The sequence below is a fragment of the Neodiprion pinetum genome, chromosome 1, assembly GCF_021155775.2.
Source record: "Neodiprion pinetum isolate iyNeoPine1 chromosome 1, iyNeoPine1.2, whole genome shotgun sequence".
In the NCBI taxonomy this organism is placed as follows: domain Eukaryota; kingdom Metazoa; phylum Arthropoda; class Insecta; order Hymenoptera; family Diprionidae; genus Neodiprion; species Neodiprion pinetum.
The window spans coordinates 29,614,450-29,641,493 of record NC_060232.1 but is presented as its reverse complement, the minus strand read 5'-3'; the positions used below and the strand labels follow the sequence as shown (position 1 = coordinate 29,641,493).

General features: G+C 43.5%; 1 protein-coding gene across 3 annotated transcripts; it reads left to right on the top strand.

The window, feature by feature from the left end:
• Window positions 1-1,535: 1,535 nt before the first annotated feature.
• LOC124220229 (blood vessel epicardial substance-A-like) lies at window positions 1,536-26,504 on the top strand. Of its 3 annotated transcripts, none has more exons than XM_046628815.2 (7): window positions 1,536-2,248; window positions 2,804-3,341; window positions 21,511-21,825; window positions 22,211-22,608; window positions 22,792-23,213; window positions 23,367-23,659; window positions 24,710-26,504. In XM_046628815.2, the coding sequence occupies exons 3-7, from the start codon at window positions 21,523-21,525 to the stop codon at window positions 24,731-24,733; spliced, it is 1,440 nt and encodes a 479-aa protein (XP_046484771.1). In that variant the 5' UTR covers window positions 1,536-2,248; window positions 2,804-3,341; window positions 21,511-21,522; the 3' UTR covers window positions 24,734-26,504. The 3 variants fall into 3 exon arrangements, with proteins under 3 accessions (XP_046484771.1, XP_046484779.1, XP_046484788.1); XM_046628823.2 differs by having other exon boundaries at window positions 1,536-2,279; XM_046628832.2 differs by having other exon boundaries at window positions 1,536-3,341; window positions 23,394-23,659.
• Window positions 26,505-27,044: the final 540 nt, after the last annotated feature.

Sequence of the window (27,044 nt, the reverse complement as noted above, 5' to 3'; positions counted from 1 at the left end):
TATCGATGTGCATGAATGCGAGTTGAATATAATTCCCGGAATCTCACTAGACACTATTTCAATTTGCCAATTAGATGGCTAGTGGGGTGTGGTGTCACGAAGGTGGTGTCTATGAGATACGTATACGTGTTTAATAATAGACAAAAATCAAAGTGCATCGTGCAGGCGAAAGGCGTTCCCCGAAACGGAATCGCTGCTAAAGGCTGACTGTACGGTGGAGTTTACTACTAGCAGATGTTAACCGTTGTAGAAAACTCTGAAAAAGAAACCAGTTTCGGATGGTGGGTAAAAGGGATTTTGGAGTAGGTAAGTTAAAGGACGGGAAATCATAATAATCATAACAATTACATGAATGTACATGTTTGAAATAATTTTTTAATCATAATTCAGTAAATACAAAAATGATGCGGAATTTCGAACATTCCGTTGCACAAGATTTCGGAAGCCAGCGCGAAGAAACGTGCAAAAAATGATTTTTTGATCCATCTTATACTCCAGCGTGATGTAGGTAGCTTATAGCTTTAAACGAGGCGTCGTATAGCTCGAAGTTGATCATTGTCCGATGAACGTTGTCTGCGATGCGATGGTATTGTCCAGGTGCAATGTCCATACGTAGTCTAGACCCACGAAGTATACGCCGTTACCCATTGATTTCCCCGAGTCAATTACTTAGTGTAGGGGCCTAGTAGACGACTACTTTAGACGGGCGATGATAAACCTTTACCTCTCAATATAGTCTTGGTTTATGGTTTTTTTTTCCTGTGCAGACCAGATGGTGTTATACAACGGCATCAAGATCGCTCTTTGAAACAGTCACGATCGATGTTCATCGTATCGCTGGATTGAATTCTTGTGTGTTTGTTCCAGGTTTAATATTTCTCATTGACAAGGATCTCAACGACTTCATTAAACTTCTGTGATTGAAGCCTGAATGAATTTCAAACGTAGGGTAGATGTGTCACTTTTGGTAATCTTAGAAGGATGTGACTATCGTTTTATGCAGTTGTCGCCACATTTATTAAGTCTTATCTGAGGTTAGGGCGAAACAAATAGTACAGAGGTGCTTTTGATGTACGTGAGTACTGATTTTAAAATAACCAAGTGTTACAAGTATAAAAATTATTCCTGTCCACAACTTGCTCAACATCGTATTTTAATCATGAATTTTGTAATTGTAGAGACTTACACTAAAAGTAGGAATAATACATGAGAATCTTAGAAAAACCCTGACTACAAATGGCGCCACGGCCGTATTCGGAGAGAGGCCAAATTGCGCGAAGCTGCATTCTGAAGAACAAAAATAAGAATAATACAGGAATTAATCCGCGACGGTTTTCCCGGCTGGGTAAATACGAATTGCGAGTAGGCTAAGTTGGGAGGAAAGTTTAAAGTAGCTTCGGGGATACGCCTCCGTGTTCGGGGAGTTTAAAAAGCCAGGATCTTGTGTGCAGTCCTCGACGTCGAGGAAGAGCGGCACCCCGTCTCGACGTCGACCGGGTGGCGAAACGGGGAGAAGCGAGCACGGAATAAGGGTGCGGAGCAAACGGCGGGCGAGCAGTGCTGCCACCTGCGCGGAGGGCGTGTCGCTAGCTCCGAAGGAGCCTCAGTCCAACGCAGACTTCAGCCCGTGGCACAAGCCGCCTGCCCCGAAGGGTGAAAATCCCCCGAAAGTTCGACGCAAGCTCTTTACGCAACGAAGGAGATCAGGAGGGAAACAAAAACAGAGGGAGAGAGAGAGAGAGGAAGAGGGAGAGGGTCGGGAAGGATGAATGAATGAGGAATCGTGATTCTGTGCCTTAAAATGTCTTCGCTCGAAGAAGTGATTCTGGGTAAATTCAACGAGGAGAGTGAGAGAGGCGCGTGGCGAGCCCCTCGAATCGACTTTCAGAACTCCGTCGGAAGACCCAAAACCGAGACGAGACGAATCTCGAGTAACCATGGCGTCCGGCAGATGTAAACAGAGATCGCAAAGCCCGAGATTCTCCAAATCGAGACTCTGTTGACAATGAGACGATGGACATTCGGATAGCGTTAAAGTCATGAGCGCCCCTCGTCAAAACACGTTTAATACTTATAGCAACCCATGCATATCAAGGTGGACCCGCGCTGATCCCCTCACAACTAATAATCTTCCCAGAAACTGCCAAAATTTTCGCCATGGAGGTTCACACGTTCGCATCGGAACTGCAGCGACGATCCTCTGCGTTTTTATCCTCACCGGCATCATCTCTTCCAGTCTTCTTTCAAGGTGAACGAACGATTCGCGGACGTTTTATTGTGTACGTGAGATTTTAAACGCAAACTCCCTGCACTTGAACTCTCGTCAATCTCGATTCTCCCCCTTTCCCCGTTCTTGTTTCTGTTCGTAGTTTCTTTTTCAACTCCGATAAACCTTCTCGACCCTCGTTCGTTATCTTTTATATACTCTCACTGTTGTTGTTATCGTCGTTGTTATTGTTGTTATTGTTGTGGTTGTAAAGTATCAACCGTCTAGGAACCAGTGTGTGAAACCTGTTAGCTGTGCATAGGAGTTTTCGTTATTACATTTTTTGATTTCACTTTGAAGAAATTCCCGGGACCGTCGCTTTGCTGATTTGCAATCCTTTGTTCCCGTCATTGCTTCGGTGTGTCACGTTGCAGCCTCTTTGGCCAAACCATATTTGATACAGTCTGTTTTTCGAATTATAATTGTAACTTCGTATCGGCTGAGTAAAAGGGTCAAGTGTTCAGATGGCACCTAGAGCCAAAGTGAGTTTGTCAGGTTTTCTTTATCCGTATTTCAAATCTGTGAGTATTTTTTCAGACGAAAGCTTTTTCACTCCGCAAGTTTAAATCTACAGGGATCGTGTACATATGACAAAACCTTAAAACGTTATGCTTGTATAAATAAAAAAACGATAAACGGACGGTATAATAGTGATTGAGGGAAACATTTATAAAATCAACGAATTTTATCGATGTCTTTTAAATATCCTACTACGCTAAAAGAACGCTTTGGTATAAAACGAAAAAATCTACTTCTATACTAAAAATCCTACTTAATCGAATACTAAATATATTAACTACCGATCAACACGATTCACTGACAAAAGTAATAATGAAATGTAAATTTGTAAATACGTGTAAAAAACCGCAAACAAACTAAATAATATAAATACATTGTGAAACAAATTTATTGAAATGGTGTACAACGTTGTGTGTTTTTTAAATAAGTGCGACAGAAGGAGGATAAAATTTGTCACGATTCACTCAACCATCGTAACGCTGTTTACATCGGGGAACGAAATGTGCAAAGCATTAACATCAAGAACAACATATTGCTAATCAACCACACACATAAGGTAAGCAGCGGTTCATACAATCTATAATCAACCCCAATATTTACCCTTTTGTCTTCTCCTTCTCACATTTATCGTCACAATGAGTTCACGTCTGGTAAAGAGAAGGCTAACGCGCAAACAGACTCGGCTCTTACAGCCGCATCCCAGTGTCTGACGTAACTCAATTTATTGTAACGACCAGCTTAACTGTTTGTATTTTACATCCGTAACTGTCACTCCGCGTACCTGCTGCATGCCACAAAGTTACCTCGGTGCTAACCAAGCCATCAACTTCAACATACCGGTAGAGTACAACGATATAGTAGCTGGGACAAGTTTTAAACTTTGTTTTGTCGACTTGATTTGAATTGCATGTTTATAATTGCTTTTCGCTGGTAACCGCTTGGTTATTGGACATTGTTTCCCACGTTATAATCACCGGCAGTTATGCGTGTCAAGTGGACGCGCACAATTCAATGCTCTATATTCATATTAAACTGTATCACAATTCTCGTTAAGACAGTTCCCGACTGTGAAAAGAGAAACTTTCTTATATCTGTCACTAAATCGAACAAAGAACTCACGGCGATTGACCGGACTAACTCTCTCTCTCTCTCTCTCTCTCTCTCTCATTCTCCCGCCCTTTGTTCAACTTTCTTTATCGTCCCTCTTAATCACGACGCTACCAAATCGGATCACTATTGACTGTACCTATCATTCGGCGGTTCGAATACCGATTTGCGATACTTAGGACACCTGGCTTTCTTACCTACATACTTACTTACTGGAGAACTTTATCTGCCACAAGGCGATTCCCGAATCAGTATTATCTAATTGTCTCTAACATCGATCGAACGTGATAACGAAAATCGGACAACTGATTCGACGGAATTTTATACATCCCGTTTGTTATTTTGAATACTGTATGAAGTGGAACTATGGCACCTAACGATAGCGTTGTTTGGTATAGCAGTAACTGATATTCGATTGCTCCGATGAAATATTGTGAGTTTGGAATTCCCCTCACAATCAGAGAAACTCTAGAAAATTGTGTATTTCCTCGTTGTTTGTGGATATCTTCTCATGCCTTGAATTACAATATAGCATGTACCGATAAATATACCATCCAGAACACGACGAAAGAGAAGTGAAAGTGAGGTTTGGGCATTCGGAAAAACAGGGTATTCCAACAATGAAATGCAATTAGATTGATGGGGAATTCCCACTTGAACGGGAAACAAAGGGGCGTCCAATAACGCGCGATATAGGTATGTATGTGTGAGTGTGCGTGTGTGGATGGATGTATTAGCGAGACCGCGTGCCGGAGCTGCTTCAAGTTATTGCCTGATATCTTTTAATCTCGTCGCGCGAGTTCGTTTTGCCAATAGTAAGCAAGCCCCGTTTTAACTCAAGTATAATCGAGGAATTCGGTTATTTGCGATCGCAAGCTAAATGGTATGCATACCGGTGCTTCCGCCCTTGCAGGGACCACTCCAGTCAATTTACCAGATCTGAATTTTAACCCTACGAATTATGTTTAGCATGATGCAAAGTCACGCTAGCTGATTGCGCCTCGAACGAGACTGGAATTTAGAACGACCCTCCAACTTCACGGAACTCTCGAGGTTAACTGTAAAACCCGGCCAAGGCGAGAATTCCCTTCTTTTCGTTTCAATCCAGTCTCACCAGCTCTATCTTGCAATAATTGGGCTACATTAATCGAATCAGATGCACGTAATACGTCTCACAAGTTCTTACTCGCGACGTAGCCCCTGCAGGTTGAATTCACGGTTCCAAATTGCGTTACTTCGGTCGTGTGCGGTCTTCTCGAGTTCCCTGATCCATCATACTTACGCACTCTAGGGTGCGCAGAGGGCATAAAACTTTAAACGGCTACGGAGGAATTCACTTTTCATCATTCGTTTCTTCAACTTACTCCGAGTTTTTTAAAATTTACGATGGAAAGCTGCAGATCGGGCGGGCAGCAGGCATCACCTATATCGTTACTCGACCATCCAGCCGGACTCGTAAACCAAAAAGCATGGAATTTATAGCCACGGTGCAGACGATTCCGTGTTCTAAATCACGGCTTTATTTTGGTGGTGAAAATCAAGAAATTCTACTTCAGATTCACGTGAACGTTCCGCGAATTTTTACAAACAAACTAAAGACCAAAGTAATGCCCAAATTCGATTTGCAGTCTTTGTGCTGAACGTGAATTTCTCTATGATATTCGTTTTCATCTCCTCCATTGTGAATGGAATTTTTTAATTCGATTTGACAGTGATCAATTATCGGTGAAAAATCAAAAAGAGTCCACGACGCGGTGCCTTTTGAGATCAAACTGTCCTCGCCTGCAACGTTGCGACTACGAACGACGTCGACGATATTGAATCACGTCAAACAGGAAACGCTATTTTCACAATGAATCTGCTAACCTGACCACACCGTAAACGAAATGCGTAATCCAGTTTTTCATGTGGAAAGAGTGTCTCGAGCAAATCAGAATACACAAGACGGCAAGGAATTCCAATTCAAAGAGTCCGAAGAAACTCGATACCTAACTTTGTTTGGAACAAAGAAACTGAGAGAATACGGCGAGACTGCCGATTCTTTGAGGAACCAGGTTGTGTTTGCGCATTTAGTTTGTTCACCTCACACTGCGTAGCGCCCCGTCAACCCGGACTGACTTCTTACGTTTCAGGGAGTCAAAGTGTTAATCACTCGCGTCAATTGGCCTCACTGTCTATTGATTCTTCGAACCGTAGGTCCGACGGACCTAGAAGAGGGTGATCCTCTTCTTGAATGCGTCGAAGGCTGACGCAGTTGCAAGTTCTCTACAACCCCACTAATGCGTTGGATAGGAAGGAGAATCGAAGAGATCCTCGTGCACCTCTTGATCCGGGGGGAAGCATGGATGTCTGAGGTCGCAGGGTACCTCCAGACCTAATCCTAGACGCGCCGAAAAAGGAACACGCGCCCACGCAGCCACGCAGCCACGCACGCATCCCGGAGGGTGGAGGAGGTGCAGACGGGCAGAGCAGACCGCACGATTCCAGCTACGTCGAGGGTCGATAGACCGACGGCATCGCGCCCGCGCGTCCCGCCGCAGCCTCGAGCGGGACGCAACCCCGTGGCGAACCAAACCTACCCTTAACTCGTACACCCTTCGAAAGTCTTGCGCGCTTATCGCGCGTCTCGAATTTCGTCGCCAGGTGTGAGTCTCGCCCAAGCTGCAGCCTCGAGTCCGCCGCTCACCTAGCTGCCTATGATAGGTTCGCCTCTCGGATTTCACCATTAAAACACGAGGGGCGATAGAGCAGCCTGAAGGGTAGGGATTTTTATTCGATCAGTAGGAGCATGGGAACCGGTCCTAGCTCTCGGGGTGTAGGTACGCGTAATCGACGCGGAGGTTGGCCTGCAGGTGACAACCTGTAATTCGACAACCACGGTATCGATTAGGTCAAATCTGATGATGTTATCCTCACATTTGACGAGTCTCATTAAGCACACCTGACGTGCCCCTGGTCAGATTGTCGTCAGGCATTTCTCACTGAGGCGCGCCTGATCTGACCCTGACTAAACCTGAGACATTGCGAGTACCGCGAGCAGCCACCAGGCGTCATGGAAGTCCTTGGCGTTCGCAAGTATCAGATGACTTGTAAAAAAGTTGGACATCTACTTACAAAATGGTACGAAATAACGTTTCGCAATTTGATATTTTTATAGATATCTCTCGTATACTCATTTCTAGTAACCGTCGCTTTGCATCTATATAAGATTAAAATATTCGTAAAGTTGATTCAAAAACCAATAAATCTGAACAAGCGTAGCCCTAGTCTAATCAGCTAGTGCCTCAACCTGCCCTGATAAACGCCTGATGATGTCCTGATCCAGTTCTGAATAACGATTGACCAATTGTTCATTTATCTTTGAATCTCTTGGATTACTGTACTTTTATCAAACAAAAAATCGGACATTGAGCAAGTTTTGAAGAGTACTTGTTAATACTTGATGTAGAATTTATCGTTTAAAATCATTGTTCACATAGATCAAAGTACCTTCGTAATATTTGTGACAATAACTTGATTCGGATTGCACGTAATGAATGTGGCCAAAACTGGTAACTTACATCAGATAACCAAAACGTGTACATCTACCCCATTCGGATATCTGAATCCAACAGATCGGATAATCTTTCGTTCCAAAGTGACATCTGATCCAAAAATTTTCCCGATAACCGATGACGTGAGGTTTTTGGGACACAAAGAGGCACCGAATCAATTTGTCATAAAACACGTGTACTTGAAAGTCAAATCAGCTTCTCCTTTATCACAAACCATCACATCGGTAAGAATCGGCGATTGTTTCTTTCGATATTTTTTAGTCTCACATACTCGTCTTGAAGCTGCGGGATGCAGACATTCTCCGTCCGGGACGGACTAGTTTCGTCGAGCTTGATCGTTTCTATAGACGGATCGATTCGAGCGTCCAACTTCCATGGCTAGCACGGAAGCTGGTGAAGGCGCTGTGGGCGTGTGTAGGCTGATCACCGTTAATTAACCATCGCTACATCGCCGTCGGTTCATCGTGGAGTACACGTTGCGATTCGCCGTCGGGTAGAGCACTGATATCTGCTTCTTGAAGAACAAACAATGCGTGGGACTCGAGACTGTCTTCAGCCAGACCAGATTTGATTAAATCGTGTTTGCTTATTGTACCTCCAGGCATCAGAGGCTGAAGGTCGAATCGATATTCTTGGCTCCATAGAATTGGCCTAATAATTACATCCCGGTTTTACCGGATGTGTTCACCGGTAATGCGAAAAATTTCACTTGTCTTGCTGTAGTTATCAGAGAATCTTAGTAAAGTAGGTATCGCTGCAATAATTGTTTGAATATTGTGAAAATTTCAAAGAACCGTGGTAATATTAAACTTTTTAGTTTACTTCGTTACATTTCTCCAGTTAAATAAGTCCTTGACTCTTTCACTGATATGAAATTATCGCAATAGTTACAAGAATATATAAAACGAGTGGCCATAATCAAAAGTTATATTAAGACATGATAGATTTTCTGCTTACAGCTAAAAAATTCGATTTCATTATACACCCAGAACTTCATAGCAAAAAATGAAAATGGTTAAGGAGTGTATAACGGTCGACGGCTGAACTCGAAATTTCTAATGGTGAAAGGATTCGAGCTCGCCCGCTTCCCGTATGTTTATTATATCACAGTTTCTGTACCGGAGAGAAACGCGGCTACCAAGAAACATTAGGAGAGTGGAAGAAAATAAGTGTGTCGCTTTAACAATATAAAGTTTCAAGATGCTTCGTAGCGCGGATCCGGCATCCCGGCTTGGTATCTGTACCAGCAGTTGCAAAACAATTTGTTGCAGACTCGGCGCGTCGGAAGCATATTTTATTTCACCCTTCTCTTCCTCCCTGTTCGAAGTTTGTTTTCAACCATAGACGCGCTGGTCCAGGCAATAGGTCGCTCAGAAACGAAAGATATGCATTTTATAACAAATTCACTAACAAGAAATAAGTTAATTATAATTTAAAATCAATCAGATGAGGTGGATGGATGAGATTCATCTATAGTATTTTTCTTCGACGATACCGCGGAGTTCCATCGAAAAACTATGTAATAACTACAAAAGTGTTGTTGGTAGAAAAAATTTTTTGTACAAAAGGTGTAGATAATTGAATAATCTATAAGTTTGATAATAGGTGAGATTCAATAAAATCGAACGGTTAGGGAGGTAAAGTCGAAAAAACCACGAAAATTGGGAAGTTTGTGCATTTCGAACCAATTGACTCGGAAAATATTGATGTTTGAAAAGAAAGTTTCGAATAAAAAAGGTCACTATAGTTTTTTGTGTAGAATCAACCGTTTTCGAGATATCGAATAAAACGCGTTATTCGCGTTTGTGGCGCCATTGACACTCGGGGAACCCCGCAAATCTGGAATTATGTTCAGGATACACTCTTTTAACGAATCAAACTATCCCGCAAATGATGTTATAAAATATAGATTGATTCACCTATTCCCTCGACTTCTGGGGATAAACAGAAATTTAAGTGTCTTGTCTCTCTCAGGTTCCTGATACACTGACGAGAACCTACGCGACGAGTGTGCGAAACTCCTTGTAATCTGGCAGCAATTAGCAGCTTCATCCGATTATCGAGCGAATTCCTAATTGCGTTCTCTACGCTTTTCAACCACTCGTGAAACTTTACAATTATAAACAATAAGGGGAGTGACGAAAGGATCATAAAAAAATGTTGTAATCGATGCAAAGCGTATGCGAAAACACGACATAAGCGTGTTTTGCTGAGTGGGACTCGAAGGAAATTGAAAAAATTGAGGGTTGTTTTGTCTTTGTTGTATATCATTTGTTCAATCGCGTGTTTGGCAATAGTCGTCTTTATATCACCACCGCATCTGGTGAGACGATGCAGCTTAATGCTAATCCGAAATACAGGCAGGGAATGGCGAAAGAGGGACCGAAATGAATTGGCCAACGAATGAAATACAGTACAAAGAAAATTCCGAAGTCTGTGTGCTCGTACTGCTCACGATGTATAACTATAAATTTTATTCGTGGCAGGAGTTTCGACTAATTTGGTTCGTGGCTGTAAATTTTAAAGAGGCACTCGAGCTTCCATCGCAGGGTATAAACGGAACTCGAAGAATGCCCAATATTATATACCCCCCGTCGTATATCCACTGGTACGCAAATGTCCGCGGGAATTTTGATCGCGTTATACATCTTTTCTTCATGAGGATTTGTCAAAAGGACGTATTAATCAAGAGCATGTATCCGGCACCGTTTCTCTCGCGGTACGCGCGTGATAAATGGGAATTTTTTCACCAGCAACGATCGTTTTCAATCGGTGCAAAATAACGAGTTCTGCCGGTTGATGTAAAAAGAGACTTCCTGAAAAGCTTGGACACGTGACAGCTGCAGACGCCGCGCTTCCGGGTTCAATCGAACTTTCTGCTTAGCAGGAAACCAAAGTTGGAATCACGTTATAAGGCGATCCACCGCAAATGTCACGTTGCATTTGCGGCACGATGCGCGTTTTGGATCCTCGACAGCAGCCGGCTTATGCTTGACGACTAATGCTCTCCGACGACGCCACCCGCCGACGCTGGTCTACCACCACTACTCGACGGACACTTGTGGCTTGAAACGTCCCGCAACCCCGCGTCTGAGCGCAAAGGAATTTCCGCCGTGCGATAAAACGCGCCGGGAGAAACACAGAGCAGTGAAAAAAAAAAGAAACGAAAGTAAACATTTACGTTCGGCGTGTACGCGTACGAAAAGCAGTCGCAGACGTTATCCGTGCGCATTGAGTAAACCGTAAGCCAATAAATCACATAGTAAATATTATAAATCGGGTGCAAAACCGATATATATTTTGGTCGAGTGAATGTTTTCTGGTTAAAGTCTCGAGACTAATTGTTTTTCTAGTAATCAGTGTTGGTTGAGTCACCGTATAAGATGAGACGAATGATTAAAGGGTTGATAAAGAATAAAGATAGGTAACGGTATCAGCCGTGATAGGGTGCACAAGGTGTTACAGTATGATACGCGTATACTTTTATTTTACATTGTATAAAGTATCAGCTTTTTCAAAGCTTGCCACGACTCCCGAAGTGTTCCGGGTGTTTCTGTAGTTTGTCAATTTTTTTATTTATTTATTTTTTTTTATTCTTTCTTACTTTCTTTTCCATTTCACACCCAACTCTCGAGGGTGTTCCGAGACTTTGAAACTGGCGAGAAGAGAAACGAGAAAAGAATGCAAAGAAAAATTCTCACCCTTGTGGAGGAGGGGCGAGACATGTATTTTCATAACTTTCTACGAGGCAGAGTAAAGCCTCTTTATCTTTCAGGCAATATTGATGTATGCGTAATGGCCACATAACGTTCCTTCGCTAAAACGTTATAGTTCCAGTCTCTCTCGGAGAGCAACGCGAGTCTGTTATACATATATACATATATATATATATATATTGGAGCTTACAGGACGACTTTGAATGCGAAATATATGCGATTCGGAATAATTTTTCAATAACAGTTCGAGGGAGACGGAACTTCCAACCGCAGCGCACAGTCGTACTCTGTAGGAAATAAAAAGTGAAAAAATTTCCCCTCGAGCTTCCAACGTGTAAAAGGGAAATGCAATTTCCTGAGTCGTGCGCGCCCGTTTGTACTCGCTTCACCTTTAGGACTTAATTTTAATTTCTGCCTCGACTCTACTCAGTTTTAAACGGTAATACAAAAGCACATCTTTCAAAATTCCTGGTAATTGAACAAGTAGTCGATTTTCTGACGAACAGAAATAACTTCATCTCTTTTACAAAACTTACTTTCCGCGTGAACGTAACCTTATGAAATAAATATCTGCGGAAAGTAGGTTCTCCGTGATATGAGGTAGAAATTTTCATATTCAAAGCGACGGAGTTAGTTTGCCAGATTAAAGCCACTGTGTCACCTAAAACGTGTTTGCCGGGCACGATGAGCTCTAATTGTTCTATATCACTCACTTTGCATAGGAACTGTCGTAAATTGCTCTAACCTAATGACCGACAACCTAATTACATGTACTGGTAATTAATCCCCTTGGAAAATGTTTCGCGTCACGGCTATATACATCTGTTATACCGAGAGTCAGCTGTAGTGGTAGAATTTCGCTCTTTATTACGGATAAAAATGCTGTGAAGAAGTCCCCCGTTATATACACGGACTATTCCAACTCCTGCATGTATAATTTAATGAGTAGTTATTCGTATAAATTATGTCCAGCTGTTCTGCATTTGATGATCACTCGCACGCTTAACGTGATTCCAGCGGTCTTTTGCCACACGACTTCCGCGTGGCGAAAATTGCCTTTCCACACCGAGGCCCAATCATTCATAAATCCAATTCGTCAAGTTTCGTGATTGTACAGTTGTTTGTAAAATAATGATTCAATTAATAAGGCTAGAGTGAAATCGACCAGGCAGCAAATTTCAACACGATTCCACTCGTCCGTTGCTCGCGAAGAACTTGAGTCATTGTTGATTTGTTGATGAAAGTGAGAAAATAAAAACGATTTTTTTTCAATCGACAAGGATGCATAATACGGAAAAAAAATTTACTACTCTGAAAGGAAATTGACAACATTGAAAAGTACTTTCTGTATTGGATAAAAGGGGCTTACTTCAGGGATCGCGAGAGGTACCATGTACCAGCCGGAGTGCTCGTTAGCCATTGAGAAAAGATGAAGAACCAGTCAGCGAGGTTTTGTCGATGGGGATTATCGAGTTGTGGATACAAGGCGAAGGATATCGATTTCGCATGCCCGACGGTGTGCAGCCTTAGTTCTTGCAGCTCCGAGCACCGCCTGACACCTCTTAGAAGTTATTCGCGTTACTCGTTACTCGGTGCTCGGGCAGGGTGCCGTACTTGTTTATATTCCCCCTAAGCACGAGGGGCGGCATCGCCGGGCGAACAATCGCCGATTACCTCCCGCACCCCATGACGCCCGGAATCTTCGTTCCCATTCGTTATCTGGACGGGCGTCGAGATGCCCGGAAGTCGGAAAATCTAGCCTCGATCTCCGAGGCTGGTAGCTCAGCCGCGCTTAATTGCAGCTCTATTAGATTCCCGTGAAGGCTACACGGAACTTGTTCCGGGTTAGTGATTCGAAACTCGGTTAGCCGCCATCGTTTCCCCTGGGAAACTAGACACGGGTTGATGCAGAGTGTCCGGACATTCGTTGAAACCCGCTTCCCTCATCGGGACAATTATACAGAAACGTTGAGGGCGTGGATGAGAATGCACTGAGAGAAATTTTTAGTTCCGGTTATCGCTCAGCCCTTAACTATTTTTATTTTTTACCACAATCGAAAAATATAGTTCTAGGTACGAAATGATGATTAGTTTTGTAGCTGTTATCAGAAAGTCTAGTGTCCGTTACTATTCTTGCTCGTTACGATCACTGTTACTAGATTTTCTTGCAACCGTTGCAAAAATTTAATGCTTGTGCAACAATAAATTGACGTTAAAGCCTTGTTTAACTAAAAAAGTAGAGTAAACCTCAGAAACTGATTTTGCGTTGCAATCACCAAAAAACGATCGACAATAGCGTAAAATGGTTAGGCGTACCTCGCTTTTCGTAATTCCAACAATATTCACACAATTTTTTCAACGATACCTGTTTTACTCAATTTTTCTAGTTACTGTAACAAATGAAAATTTTGTCAGTGTGGGAACAATCCGGAAGTGCAAATGCGTCACGTATGTGAACGGACAATAGGAGAAAAAGGACGATCGAACACGAAAAAGACTGGAGCAAAGTGTCCATTCGGAAATACACGAAATGAATTCTCTTAACACACGTTCGTCGATATCCGTTCAAATATACCGTATTATATAATAATAATGTAAAGCGTTATCAGATTCTCGGCTGTTCGATTTTTCCTTTCAATTTTTCCGAACAATATCACGATAACTGAAAATTATCCGGGTGATTTCCGGATGGATTACTTCACTCCTTGCAAGCTCGTGCATGAAGTTTTAGAAACCGTGACCCTACGTCGCGCAGCTTGAATGCCGATGCACTCGGACGCCGAACCTTGCAAACTGCGACCGAAAAGGATTTCAGGACGATTAGCATAGACTGCAGAGAAGTGGTCGTCAGAATCCGCTCCGAACCGGCCCCTGATGCCGCATAGAATTCGCAGCAAGCAGGCCACCGGATGGCACGGAATTTGCTCGGCTATAATCCGGCAGCCTACATTGACGAAAGGATTAGCCGAACGGTACGGAGAGGAGCGAACGGGTTGTAGCTAATTTCGTTGAAAAACCGTCCGGTCTTATTGGGGCGAAATTTGCATTTCATTGCCCAGCGAGGGGTGCTCATTCATCGAGTGATTAGTCGCGAGTGCCGGTTCGAAACGATCTGAAAATTCACGAAAAAAGGGTATTAGCTGTAATAAAAATTCACTCACGTTAGATCAGTCGATGGATTTGTCAAGACCGTGCGACAATTATTCCGCTTGTTTCTAACACAATACTCACTTAAACTACAACTATTACAGTGCTATATTCCGTACAATATGTGACTAATCATCCTGATCCTAATCCTCGGACTCATACTGCGGCAGCAAATCCATTAATTGTACACTGCGTCACACGCGGATTATTAGTATGCATGTACAATTTCATCCGTTTTGGCTCTCCCACGGAAGTAAGCTAGTGGTCCAAGGCTCGCCGGAGAGGGTGAAGCGTTTCCCGAACTGTTTCAACCTCTGCCAGGCCGAACCGTAACACCGCGGCGGGCACCACGCCCTGTGTGACGTCACCTGTTTCACCCTGACCCAGCGAGGCAGTCGGTATAACCATCGGCTCTTTATACACTGCCGGCTAACCGAGACCTGCAGCTGGGGAAATTTGTGTACAGGCAACGTATTTCACTGGGCATGGATTGTAGGAGGTCACGAAGGAGCCGAGGATTAATTAGCATCCAACAGGACGCGTATCGATGCATGGATACTATCGTAACCTCGACTATACAGGCGTGCAGTGCGGGAGAATGTGTAGAAATAATTTCTTTGGCCACCCTTGAAACGCCGATAATCATCCCAGGCAGGGCATTGTGGTGTAATAATTAAATTGCGTCAGTCACATAACTATTCGGTAATACGCATTCACGAGTTGAACAATTATATGGGGGAGCCACGTCTCACGACTAATAGCTCGTTATGTAGAAGTTTTTAGCTCAACCCTTATCACAGGGTCACGTTTCATCCGCAAAATTGCAGGTCTGCTAATCGGAGGAAATTTACTTAACATATTAGGTTTGATGTTATCTAATATTAGCACGGAAATCCAAAAGCTGTGTGTACTTACTGAAATCTTAAAGAATGCAGTATGTTGTGATTTAAACGGTTAACGGCGGAAGCTCGAAAGTTATTGCCGCGTTTTTTATTGTAGGCACAAATTTGAGACTTACATATTGTTCACAATTAATTTCTATCAATTGTCATTACTTTCGTTAAATTTCTTTATGTGGAGAAAATTAATACGATTTCTGATTTTGTATACACCGAGCGTTATATCGGGTAATATCTCGCGGTGCACGGAGCAGCAGTTAATAATAAGAGATCTTCTCGAATTCCTGGGGAGAGCGTCCGTTACTAGACGCGTGGGAAGATTTCATATCTCGATCGGACACACACGCCGTTAAGAAATGGGTGGGCTCTGGGCCTCGGTTGAGAAATTTGTAATTTCCGTTCATTGTAAACGATCCATAGAAGCGAACAGAATCTGATAGGTACGTGTTCAATTTTATGGGAAAATTGGTTACCTTCGGATAATCGTTCCGAGTTAATTTAGTGTCATGCTCCGATATAAATGGTGGCCATTGATTAGCGAGCGATGATTCCGTCGATCATGTTACTCGGTAATTTAGGGTACCTACTTATGTATGAAATCCATATAACTTCTGTCGTTATTTCATGCCTCGCTGTACACTGACGCTGTTCTTCGATCTACACGATTCATGGTTTTTCCCAAATGTAATCCTTATCCAGAGGTTACACACGAATGTAGTCGGCCGAAATCTATCTTGAGTAAATATTTTTAGCTCCAAGTTTCACGTTTCAAACCTTCGCTCAAAATTACACGAAGCCATTAGACTTTCAGCCTGGCAACTACGTGTCACTCGACTCAACATATCGATTCGAATGATTTCTACATCAAAGACCATTTGAACCATCGTACTGAGCATTAACACCAAGCAGAGTTGAAAGTGTAAGGAACAAGTAGTGAAACCACAACTACAACAATATTATAAAGCGTGTGGAAAAAGGGGTGAAAACTGCTCGTTCAAGTAGCGGCAATAATTAGTATAATTACGCCATCAGTTAATGTATTAAAGTTTTTTATTTCGACAAAGTTCAACCGGCGGTGGCTGATAACTTTGCCGTATTCGGGACGGCGTGTAATATGCCTATTCGGGGCAGAGGTTGGTTTCCACCAGCCAGGAACTGATAGCCATACGGTTCACAAATCATACGCAACCGCCAAGTGTCCGTGTTCGAACGGAAGGTTTCCGCCGTCGCAACTTCCGAGTGTCACACGCAAGTGAAATTAATTTCCGAGGTAACACATGCATATATGGTGCATGCCGGCGATAATTCGTTACGACACAGACCTTTGTCATATCAAGCGAACGTTTACCAACTTTCATCCACCGAGTTAGCCTGGCCGAGATATATTTTTCTTTCAACTCTCATACGGCAAACTTTTGCTGGATATAGGTATCATACATGGAAACTTTTATTTGTGGATATTTCCCCGTGAAGTCTTACCCGAGTTTAAAGCGGATCCATGGCGGCTTACCCTACTGCTTCAGATTCTCGCAGTTGAGCTAGACCTAGTTTTGTTTCGTGTCAGGATTGGGAGGTATAGCTTCAATCACGGGAATCCTATCGTAACGGGAAATGATGGGAGGCGGATGGTAGCTGGAATAAATTTTATTTATGGATCCTGAGATGCAATTATTTGCAGCTCGCCATTTCTATGATTGAAACACCGCTGCACCTCCGAGTAATTGGATTCTATCATGAAATCTATGACCTTTGCGGTAACGCCAGAGTTATTTCGGTCCTCTAACCGGATAACCGGCGCATCATGATTGTCCGAATTAAGGGAAGTGGGATTAAACTTTGAAGCTTGTAATCCAACGTTGGAGAAAAAATTCAATTGTGATTAAGTGAAGAAAGTTAAAGGTCTGATTGGATTATCCAATATTAAGCATCGCGGCACTCGGGATCTCGGCCCGATACGCGGGAAGCGAGGGCAAACAGATCAAACAGATCTTCGATCAGCTGCGGGGATATCGAATTCGGGTCAGTCAGCTTGAAGTTTTAAAAACTTTAATTGACTAACATTATTCAGGCAGAAAAAAAGAAAAATCATATTCTAAAAATATGCCAAAATACCGTGAGAGTTCAGATACCATCTTTGCAGACATCACGCGCCGAGCGCACGCGGTGGGCGTTTCGATTAAGCTCGTGGAAAGAATCCTCCCAGTATTTTATGAAATTGCCGGTGATTTGATCCGCGCAACACCTTCTAATGGAACCGAGAAGAATTTCGGTAATCAGGACGATCATCAAGCTCATCGTCGGGTTCTCGCGTTTCACAGACGGAGACGGAGTGTGCAGTTCGGACCTCTGGGAGTGTGTCCAGACGGCACTCACAATCCTACAATCAGAACTCGATGTAACTACAATTGAAAAATGCCAGATTTCAAGCGAGAAAAAGAGATATCAGAGCAAGAAAAACGATAATTGCAAATCTACAGACGTACCCACATGTTCGGCGCAAATACCGTCTGCACGCAACATAATTAATGTTCTCGTTATTATATGTTTCATCGTACGCTGTGTGCCCGATGCTCGGACAAAGAAGTTGTTTTTCTTTTACTTCAGTCTGAAAATAGTAGCACACCCAGCATGGTTTTACTCTTACGTTTCATTTTCTTCCCCATTACTTCTACTTCTACTTCGTCGTATGCACCCCAGTTTTGCGCGCATCTGAAGGCCACCACCTTCATGCACACATAGCAGTTTCTACAGCGCTTCCTCGATATCTAGTTGCTGATTAGGTGATATGATTTGCGTCACGTTTGCACGAGGTGTTTATTCATGTTTATATTTAACCAGATGATGAATGGGCTCCGATATTCAGCACGCGACATTAAACACCTCGAATCTACGCGTTAATTTGTTGTAAAATAATTAATACGAGAAACGTTCGAACAAGCAATCCGTTCACTTATCAGTCTTCTCAGACAATTTTCAACTGTCCGACTAAATATCCGATCATAAGCTACAAATTTACGGCAAATTTTCATCATATCTATTCACTTACTACTATAAATATCTTGTTTTTAATCACGTAGTTTCGTAAACGCTCTTCGCTTGAGTATGATAAGATTTTCTCCATCTGCCGGAAAAATATGTTTCCTCGTCTCTTTCGTCTGGGTCGTACAGGACACCCGCTGTTTTGGGCGTCTGCGATGCACGAACGCCCCGCCACAATCCCGGGTTGAGGAGGTACCGAAAGCATAACTTAATCTTTTGGCAAAGTAAAACTGGATTCGGCGCTTTTCCTGTGACGTAACTATAATTTACGTGCGTCGGGTTGGCAAGCCCGTTGACAGTCCAGCGCTGGTCGGTAGCCAAATGTCTCCCCTTTCCCCCCTTCCGCACGTTGTGGAAAAGTGCAAAGGGCCGTTCCGCCTTTTCTTCCCCATCCGTCGCTGCAGTGTGTTTTGCTCTAAATTTCTGATTAATTGCCGGCAAATTAAGTTACGTTAAGCTGAACTTGTCGCACGAAATTCAGATTCCGAAGGCTATAAATTTGGGGCGGAGCAGAGGTGCGAGATATTCGATAATACTTGAAACGCTGTCAGAAATGCTGAGCGAAGAAATTCTCGGAATTAATTAATCTTCATTTCCAGATGAAAGCTTCAGCTGGACAGTTTGCTTCGAGCAAACATATCGTAGTTCCCAATTGCAAACTGGTGCAGTGTTTGGATAAAAAATAATGGATGAACTGCAGGGTTTTGCCATCTCTCTCTGTCTCTCTAGCTTCCCCCTAGTCAATTGCATTTCGATGTATAAAGTATAGGAATTCCGCGAAAGTATCGGAGGATATGAATCTGTGATGAATTTACTATGCATAGCCGATGATAATTCGTTCGTTCCGTAATTTTAATTCACCCTTCAGGGATCGATAACGTGATATACCTACCATCAAACAACGTGTGACGCGGTGTGAATTTCGTAGTAATTACCATAGACGGGGAGAATCGCCATTGTGGCCGCTGGCGTGATGAACCGTGTTTCCGGAGGTTCATCGCTCCATTAACATTTCGCTGACATTTACAAACTCCTGCCAATCTTTGGTCTACAACCCTTGCCAGCGCTCGAACGATCAGAGAAAAAGGTTTACCCAGTAACAAAGCCTGTAGAAACGAAGAGCGAAACTAATTATCGGAGAGACGCAAACATCCGTCCAAAGAGAGGCGGATGGTTCCTCATCGCAGCTTTAATCTATGAAATGCCAATAACCGCACTTATTTTTTTATCGTTTGAAAACGAGGTAACTTTCCGTCGTGATTTGCTACAGTATTATAAACCGGAACCCAGCTACGCATTATATCTAGCAATGATCAATCAACACTTCCCCGTAATGTAGCGATCGTTTAATCGAAGCATGAGAGCTTCTCGATGGAAATAACCGCCACAGATTAGAGATCTTAATTTGTGTTTCACGTGTTGACCGAGTATCCCGCGTTACGTTGGCGTGATAAGATACATTTTGGAAAATTAATTCCACAGTAGTTAGCGGCCGATGTTGAGTCCCTGATCGCCGCGTTTCTGACTATACATGTATGCTCAAATAGTTCGCGTCTCTTGGCACGGTATTTCGCGTGTCACCGTCAAAAATATCTGAGCTTTCTCGCACCGGTGAAAAGCTTCGCACCGATGTCCCGAACTAGGGAGAAAAAGCCTGTTTAATTACGAAATCGATTAAGCTTTCGAGGCTTTCGTGGAGAACATCTCGTTGGAGGTATCTTCAAGGTTCGTTCAAGTCGGGTCAGGTATAGAACTGCAGATCGACGATACGCAGAGGGCGACGGAGGTCGTCGGTAAATAGGATCGCGTTGAGAGCTTGCAACAAATCTTCAACCGCCGGAAGCCAGTTCCTCGAACAACCTGGTTCTGGAATCAGACACGTCATCGGAATCGCCCGCCGAGCGCAACTGCCGATCTTATCTCACGGCGAGCTGATAATCCTGGTAACGCGGTGGTAGTTACCCGGTTTCCGAATCACGGGACTCTGGCAGTGCCGGACGAAAAATGGGTTTTCAAACCGGTGCTTGCAGGGAGCGGATACCATCGAGAGAAAAATGTCCGCACCGTCACTGTACGAGTAACTTCCTGATTCGCTGCCAAGTTTCGCGCGAATTATGCCGCTCTGCGTGAAGGTGCAGAGGGTCGTGGAAACGGAGGTTTGGGGTGTTTGTCGCGACAGCGTCACTCTTTACGATATAATTTCTACAACGCTCGACGATAATTGTTAGAGCTCGGTGCGAGGTCGGGTGGCAAGTCATCCTAATTATAACCCGAAATAAGTATCACGCGCATGAATATACATACGCGATGTCCTTGGAATTAGGATTCGTACCGCGAATTAATTATCATACGCAAGTTCGGCTGGTACCAAAACCAGCTCGAGAGCCACTGTCTCCTGCAGAAACGCCAATGAACGAAAGTAACGAGATGGAGGTTTGAAGTGAACCCGAGGAAAACACAGAGTCTCTTCAACCATCCGAATCGAGGCGCACATCCCGTTTTATGCGACTGTAACACGTCTCGGCTCCATCGATGGTAGCGCAGCATTACATTACACGTCCACACGGTGCACCAGCTATCAAACCGACCTAGCTTCACTGGTCCTGTACTCCTACACACTCGCATGTCTGGTCGACACAAATTTACGATCAAGTCAGAAGCTCATGCCCTCGCATATCTCACCCTGCAGCTCCTCAGACCGCTTTCATCCCAGTAGCTGGTATATACTCGAGAGCAAACTGTGGTACCCGATCAAAAAAAACAAAAACATTTGAATATCATCCAAGCGCCGTTCCAGCCGCTGGGTCACCGGCTTTCATGCACCGGAAACCACGCGAGTAAAACGAGCTTGTGAACTGTGTACTGCCGCTGCTGCTACGTGAGCACAAACGGTGGATGTATCGTGTGTGCTCAGGTTACACAGACCCTCGTATTCCGCGCTATATCCACCGCCGCATACCGAGTCTCGTTCCTTTGCCCTCCCTCGCTGTCGAATCCACCCCCAACTAAACGCACGCTCGAACAGCCCGGCACACTTTTCTCCACCATGCCCGACATAGTCCGGACTGTTTGTGCTAAGGTGAGGCGAAGTAATGGTCCGGCAACAGCCGCTCTCTGAGAGGACCATCTTTGACCGTTCGGCTATTCACCCTGTTCATGGTAGCCGCAGAGCCGAGGCGTTGCGCGAGCTTCTTGGACCTGTCCGTGTGGCGTTTTTAATGTGAGAGTATTAATACAATGCCGGGATTTCTTTGATTTTCAAGGCGAAGGAGGTGATGGCCCGTACCACGCGCCCACGACGAAAAATGGCGAACACGACCGACGCTACCACGTCAATGACGCCGTTCTCCGCCTCCTCATCGACGACCTCCTCCTCGACGGAGAGCTACACTTTCAACTACACTGGTCTCGGTGACCTCGGTGGCTACTCCATGGTAGATCTCAACTACACGGAGCTCTGGGTCGACGCTTGGAACACCACGGCGTCCAGCAACCTCACGGAAAGGCTGAACGAGACCGTCATCTCAACCGGGGGATACTGCGACGAGTGGGAAGCCGCCCAGCACAAATTGTTCCAGGTAAATGTAATATCTTCTCGAATTCCACCGTTGCCTCGGTTCTTCTCCTCAACACGCTCAATAACTCCGCTCCTGCATTCGGCACTCGTCAAACGACCATATATAGAAATGTCTAACGCAGAAGTCCCGCAATGGGGGATCTGTAATTGCTATGGATGTAACCCTAACGGTGCGGATGTTTAAATTAATTCAGTACACAGACTGTACGGAAGATTTTCACGATCAATCAGATTGAATAATGTAAATTTGATCGTTGTCAAATCGGTCAAATGTAACTGGCCCACGTGCGCTTTACGTCTGGCAAATCATAGAACGATACGTTGAAGTAGGAAATCCTGGACTCGTCTAAGTACTTGTGTTTTTTTTTCCCCCCTCTTATTCCCAGGCGGCCAACATCTTCTTCGCGGCAGCCTTCCTTGTTCCGAGGTCGTTCAAGGCCTCGGTGTTGGCCTTACGCACCTTCCTCACCGCCGGCTTTATGCTGGCCGCTCTTTGGGCTGGAATCACAATCTGCGCCCTTGACGCAATGCTCTGGTGTCTCGCTCTCGGACTCCTCAACGGGATCCACTCCCTAATTCTTGCTTGTCGTTTTCTGCCACCCGCGCTCAGCCCGGAACTTGCCGAATTGTATCTAAAGCTGTTCAAACCGTACAGGGTCAGTAAAAAGCATTTCCAGGAGCTGGCCAAAGAGGCGAGGATAGTGAAACTTGATCCAGGACAAACCTACGCGACCGAAGGTGTCACGCCGGCCGACGAACGCTTGTCGATACTGTTGCGTGGAAAGTAAGTAAAGGCTTACGCTTCTCAAACGAATACATTTCCGGTGTACGATCGCTACCCCAGACACCCGTCAGTTTTTAATGAAATTCTCGTACGATTCCTTTTTCCCCCCTTTTGAAGTCAACGTGACGATTTTGCAGCATCGTGCATTGATGTTTCTGAAAAACGTCTGAAATCCCGTTTCAGATTAACTGTGACCTGCGACAGTACCCATCTCCACTACGTCAGAGCTTACCAATTCGTTGATTCTCCGGAATGGGAGGCGGCGCACCAGAACTTTGACGACTTGTTCCAGGTTACAGTGCGGGCGGAAGAGTCCAGTACGTATATATGCTGGACTCGGATAACGCTTGTGCGAGTTCTCAGACACAGGCCACTGCTCAAGGTTGTGCTGAACAACCTGATAGGCAAGGACATCACCTCGAAGTTGTACGCTCTTAACGAGCAGTTGGCTGGCGTAGCGGCTGCCAGCGAACACGCCTCGAACAACCCTTACAGAGGAGTTGCCAGGAGTCTTAGCGTTGACGCTGTGAACACCGAGACCGCCGGTCGGGTTCGTTCTTCCACGTGGAAAACCCAGCGAAGGCACAGCAATCCGCGGAGCGATAGTGAGTACCTACTTTCTTATGTCCAAAATGTCTCTAGTTGATCTTACTGTCGACCATCCCACCAGATGTGACTTTAAATTTGGCGCACGGTTGCGAACCGTGAATCAAAACTTGTTTCGGCACAAACGATTGATTGTGTCCTACTGTGAACAGTCGATGGGGGTGCTTGTCTTCCCGCAGGAAGTTCCCCGGCCCATCACTCTCATCAATACTGGGCACCGGTGGTAGCGAATCATTTCCCACCGACCTCGCCGTTCATCCAGGCGCCGAACGTTGCCTACTCTCTGCTGCCTCAAGGAACCCAGTTTTCACCACCGCCCCGAATTCCTACGGTGTCTCATCCACCGTTGACGAAGCAGCGCAGCGGAGGAACCAGCGGCGACTATAGCTTACTTCCCCAAACGCCGAAGTTGGAGAGGAAACGGTCGAAAAAAGGAGCTCGAGAGGTAAACTTGAGACTTACATGTACGCACATATACATATGTCAAGTTACAGAAGTTTATATATATATATATATATATATATACATATATGGATATGGAGTGGAAAACTTTTTCACATTGGCCGAGTTCTATATCCCATCAACTATCACCCCCTCCATCCCGCGCCAGTAATCTGCGCACTTTCGCCTCATGACGGATCATCCCTCGTTCAAACTTGAAGCAAGAAACTTATTTTCGGCGAAACTACTTGAACGATATTCCGCCGACAGCATTATTCATGTCGAATAATTTCTCAACCCTCTTCGAATATGTATCGAGGCTTGGTGATACTTACGCCGCAGCGTTGATGATCCTGGGAAATATTGCCGACCAGATGTAAAAGCACAACTACTCGGCTCTTCGGAGTGCGCGAAACGGTGTCTACTTCCTCGGCTGGCCCGGCTAGGCCTCCCCAAGTGGTCTTAGGTCGAGTGGTGTTGTTACTTCCCTCCTCTTCGTGAGTGGGCTATAAAGCCTTTTCCCGCCAGGTAGCAGAAAAAAAAGGAATGGAAAGTAGAAGAAATAAAGAGAAAAGTGTAATTAAAAATATTCCCTGGAATGTTAATTTGCGGATAATTTTTGCTCCGCCTAACGACTTTCCTTTTTATAATTTGAGCAATAATTTGAAAAAATAGGCATCCGCGTTCAAAGTGGCACATCGAATCAGTTTCAACAGTTACTTTCGTATTTCGGCCACGGGAAATCCGACTTAGGTTGTGGACTCTATCAATTTTAAATAAGACAATCGCAGACGCGATTATGCAAAATTCAAAATGGGGGGAAAATTGAAAAGCAATACGTTTCTATGCGGGTGAATACTTGGTCGTTTCTCTACGAAGCGAGTTTGTCGGAAAGTCGATGCGAATAAAGAACATCCCCCTGTGCTCCGCAGCTCATTAGTGTATTTTTAGCCTTGGCTGATCAAGCCGCGTCTCCGATTCCAGCATTAGCCGGATAAATTCACTGTAACCTAAGTCGATTTGTCGCTCTTTATTCTTCCCCGTTTGATTTCAGGTCACCTTCGAAACGCCCGTATGACGGTCGCTGGACGACGGGGAAGGTCCTGCGAGTGTTCCGCTCCTCCCGATGTCGCCACAGCGAAACGCGTAACCCCGTCGACGCAGCGCGCGATGATGAACTCGTCAAACAGTGTCCGGGAACCTCGGGCAAACCTTAATTAGTTGATTAATTATCCGACCGATGAACCGCGCAGCCTGGAAGAGGGAAAGATTATGCCTACGGCTGTCGTGCAGCGTGCGGAGAGGCCTAAAATGATGAATACGCGCGATTATCATCGTCGTGAAACATAATCAAAAAAAAAGTTATACATATAAACATACTCATATTACATACAAAATGAAAAATAAAAAAATGAAGTAATAATTTTCGTTAGTGCGCGGTGTTAAAACGACGTTCTAAAATTGCAGTTCGAGGTAAGGAAACAATTTAATCGATTGTTGTTGATTAATCAGCGAGCGATCCGTTGTGGATATACGATATTATTTATTCTCGGATTTACTCCGGGTTTTAAAAATTCTATAGCTGTGAAAAAACCGAAGCCTAACACAAGTGTCGATGTTCAATCGCTGAGAACATCGTAATTATTACTGATATACGATATCGCGGCTTAAATATACTTATGTGCAGACTTCGTTGCAATATTTCGTAAGATAAGGAACCTGTCTACCAAAGTTCAGATGAAAAGGATACAGTGTATTACGAACGAGTAAAATTGTTCCGTTAAGTGATAAATAAAACAAAAAATAGAAACAATGAAACAATCACATATGCCGTTGTTATGTCAAAACATTGACATTATGTTTTAATCGACGCGAAAACTCGAACGTGAGTATAAAAATTTGGCAACTATTGCAAGCGCAGATAAGATTTTATTTATTTACTCGAATTTAAACCGACGTACCGTGTAAAAAAATTATTCGTCATTTGGCGAACCAGTTATATTGAAATGAGATCAAGTTGAATGAAATTGTTTTCAATGAAATACGCAGAATAAAATCAAACTATCGAAAGAAAAATTATTGAACAAAACTCTGTACATACATATAAATATGTCAAGTATTATACGTTTACATTCGAATATGATAAATATTGTAATATATTAAGTATTTCTACAGTGCTAAAAAAAAAAAAAAAAAAAAACAGGAAATAAAACGGAAGAATAACGATAACGATAAGTAATACGACCGCTCGCGTGCCAATCGGTGTAGGTCACGTCTACCTAAAAATTAACAAAACAAGTAATAATAATAATGAAAACGGGTGGATTTAAATTTGCAGACAAGATACTTGAGAAAAGAAATTTGAGGATTGAATTCTTAGCGTCTTGTTCAAAGTGAGCAACCAGACCTACACCGACTCGCCAACAAAGGTTACGTACAAAGCCAGAGAAAAGTAAAAAAAAAAAATAATAATAACAATAATAAAAATAACAATATCATCATATAAAATCGGTCGAACGAACGCTGCGGAATGTGCTTATAAATATAATAATAATTGTGATATGTTATTTAATGAATAATAATTTGAAAGAAGTAAAATAAAATTAACCTAAACCAAAGGGTAATCCCCCACTCCCCGCGCGAAAATAAAGAGTCGAAAAATTGTAACGCAATACGTGCTTCGTAAAAAAAAAAAAAAAAAAAAAAACCTGCAATAAAGTGCTTCGATGAAAAGTAGTTGATTACTAAAGTAAAAACGTCTAAGTAAAAAAACGAAACGTAAAAAGTAAAAAAAAAAAAATAAAAATTAGAGTTTAATAAAGACAAACAATAAAATGAAATTAAAAAAATTGAAGTACTTATAGTATAACATGCAGGTATGTACGTACCGTGGAAAAGAGAAGGAATAAAAAAGCAACCGAAAAAAGAGAACCAAGCAGCGGAGAAATGTGGAGGAGAGAGCGGAGAGAGCGACAGGCGACGGAAATGGAAGTTGAAGAGGAAGAAGAACGAGTGCAAGTAAAGTTGGATAGTATCATCTCCCTCGAAATACGAGTACATAATAGGTATATACATATACACGTAGAGCATCATGTGTGTTTGTATGTTTCTATGTTTATATAACCCCGTGTGTTGTGCGAGTGAGTTATATAATATATTACTTGAATACTAGCCGGGAATAAAGCGAAAAGGACAAGATAGGAAAGAAGAAGAAAAAGGCAAAGAAAAGACAAAAAATAACTTGACAAGAATAACGAGGCGCACAAACTGCCCAACGGGAGTAACATCGTAACTACCTGCAGCTATTATGACTAAGCAAGCGACGTCGGAAAACACGAGACGTAACGCCGTTGACGGCGTCAACGTTAAATGCATTATAGATTGTTACT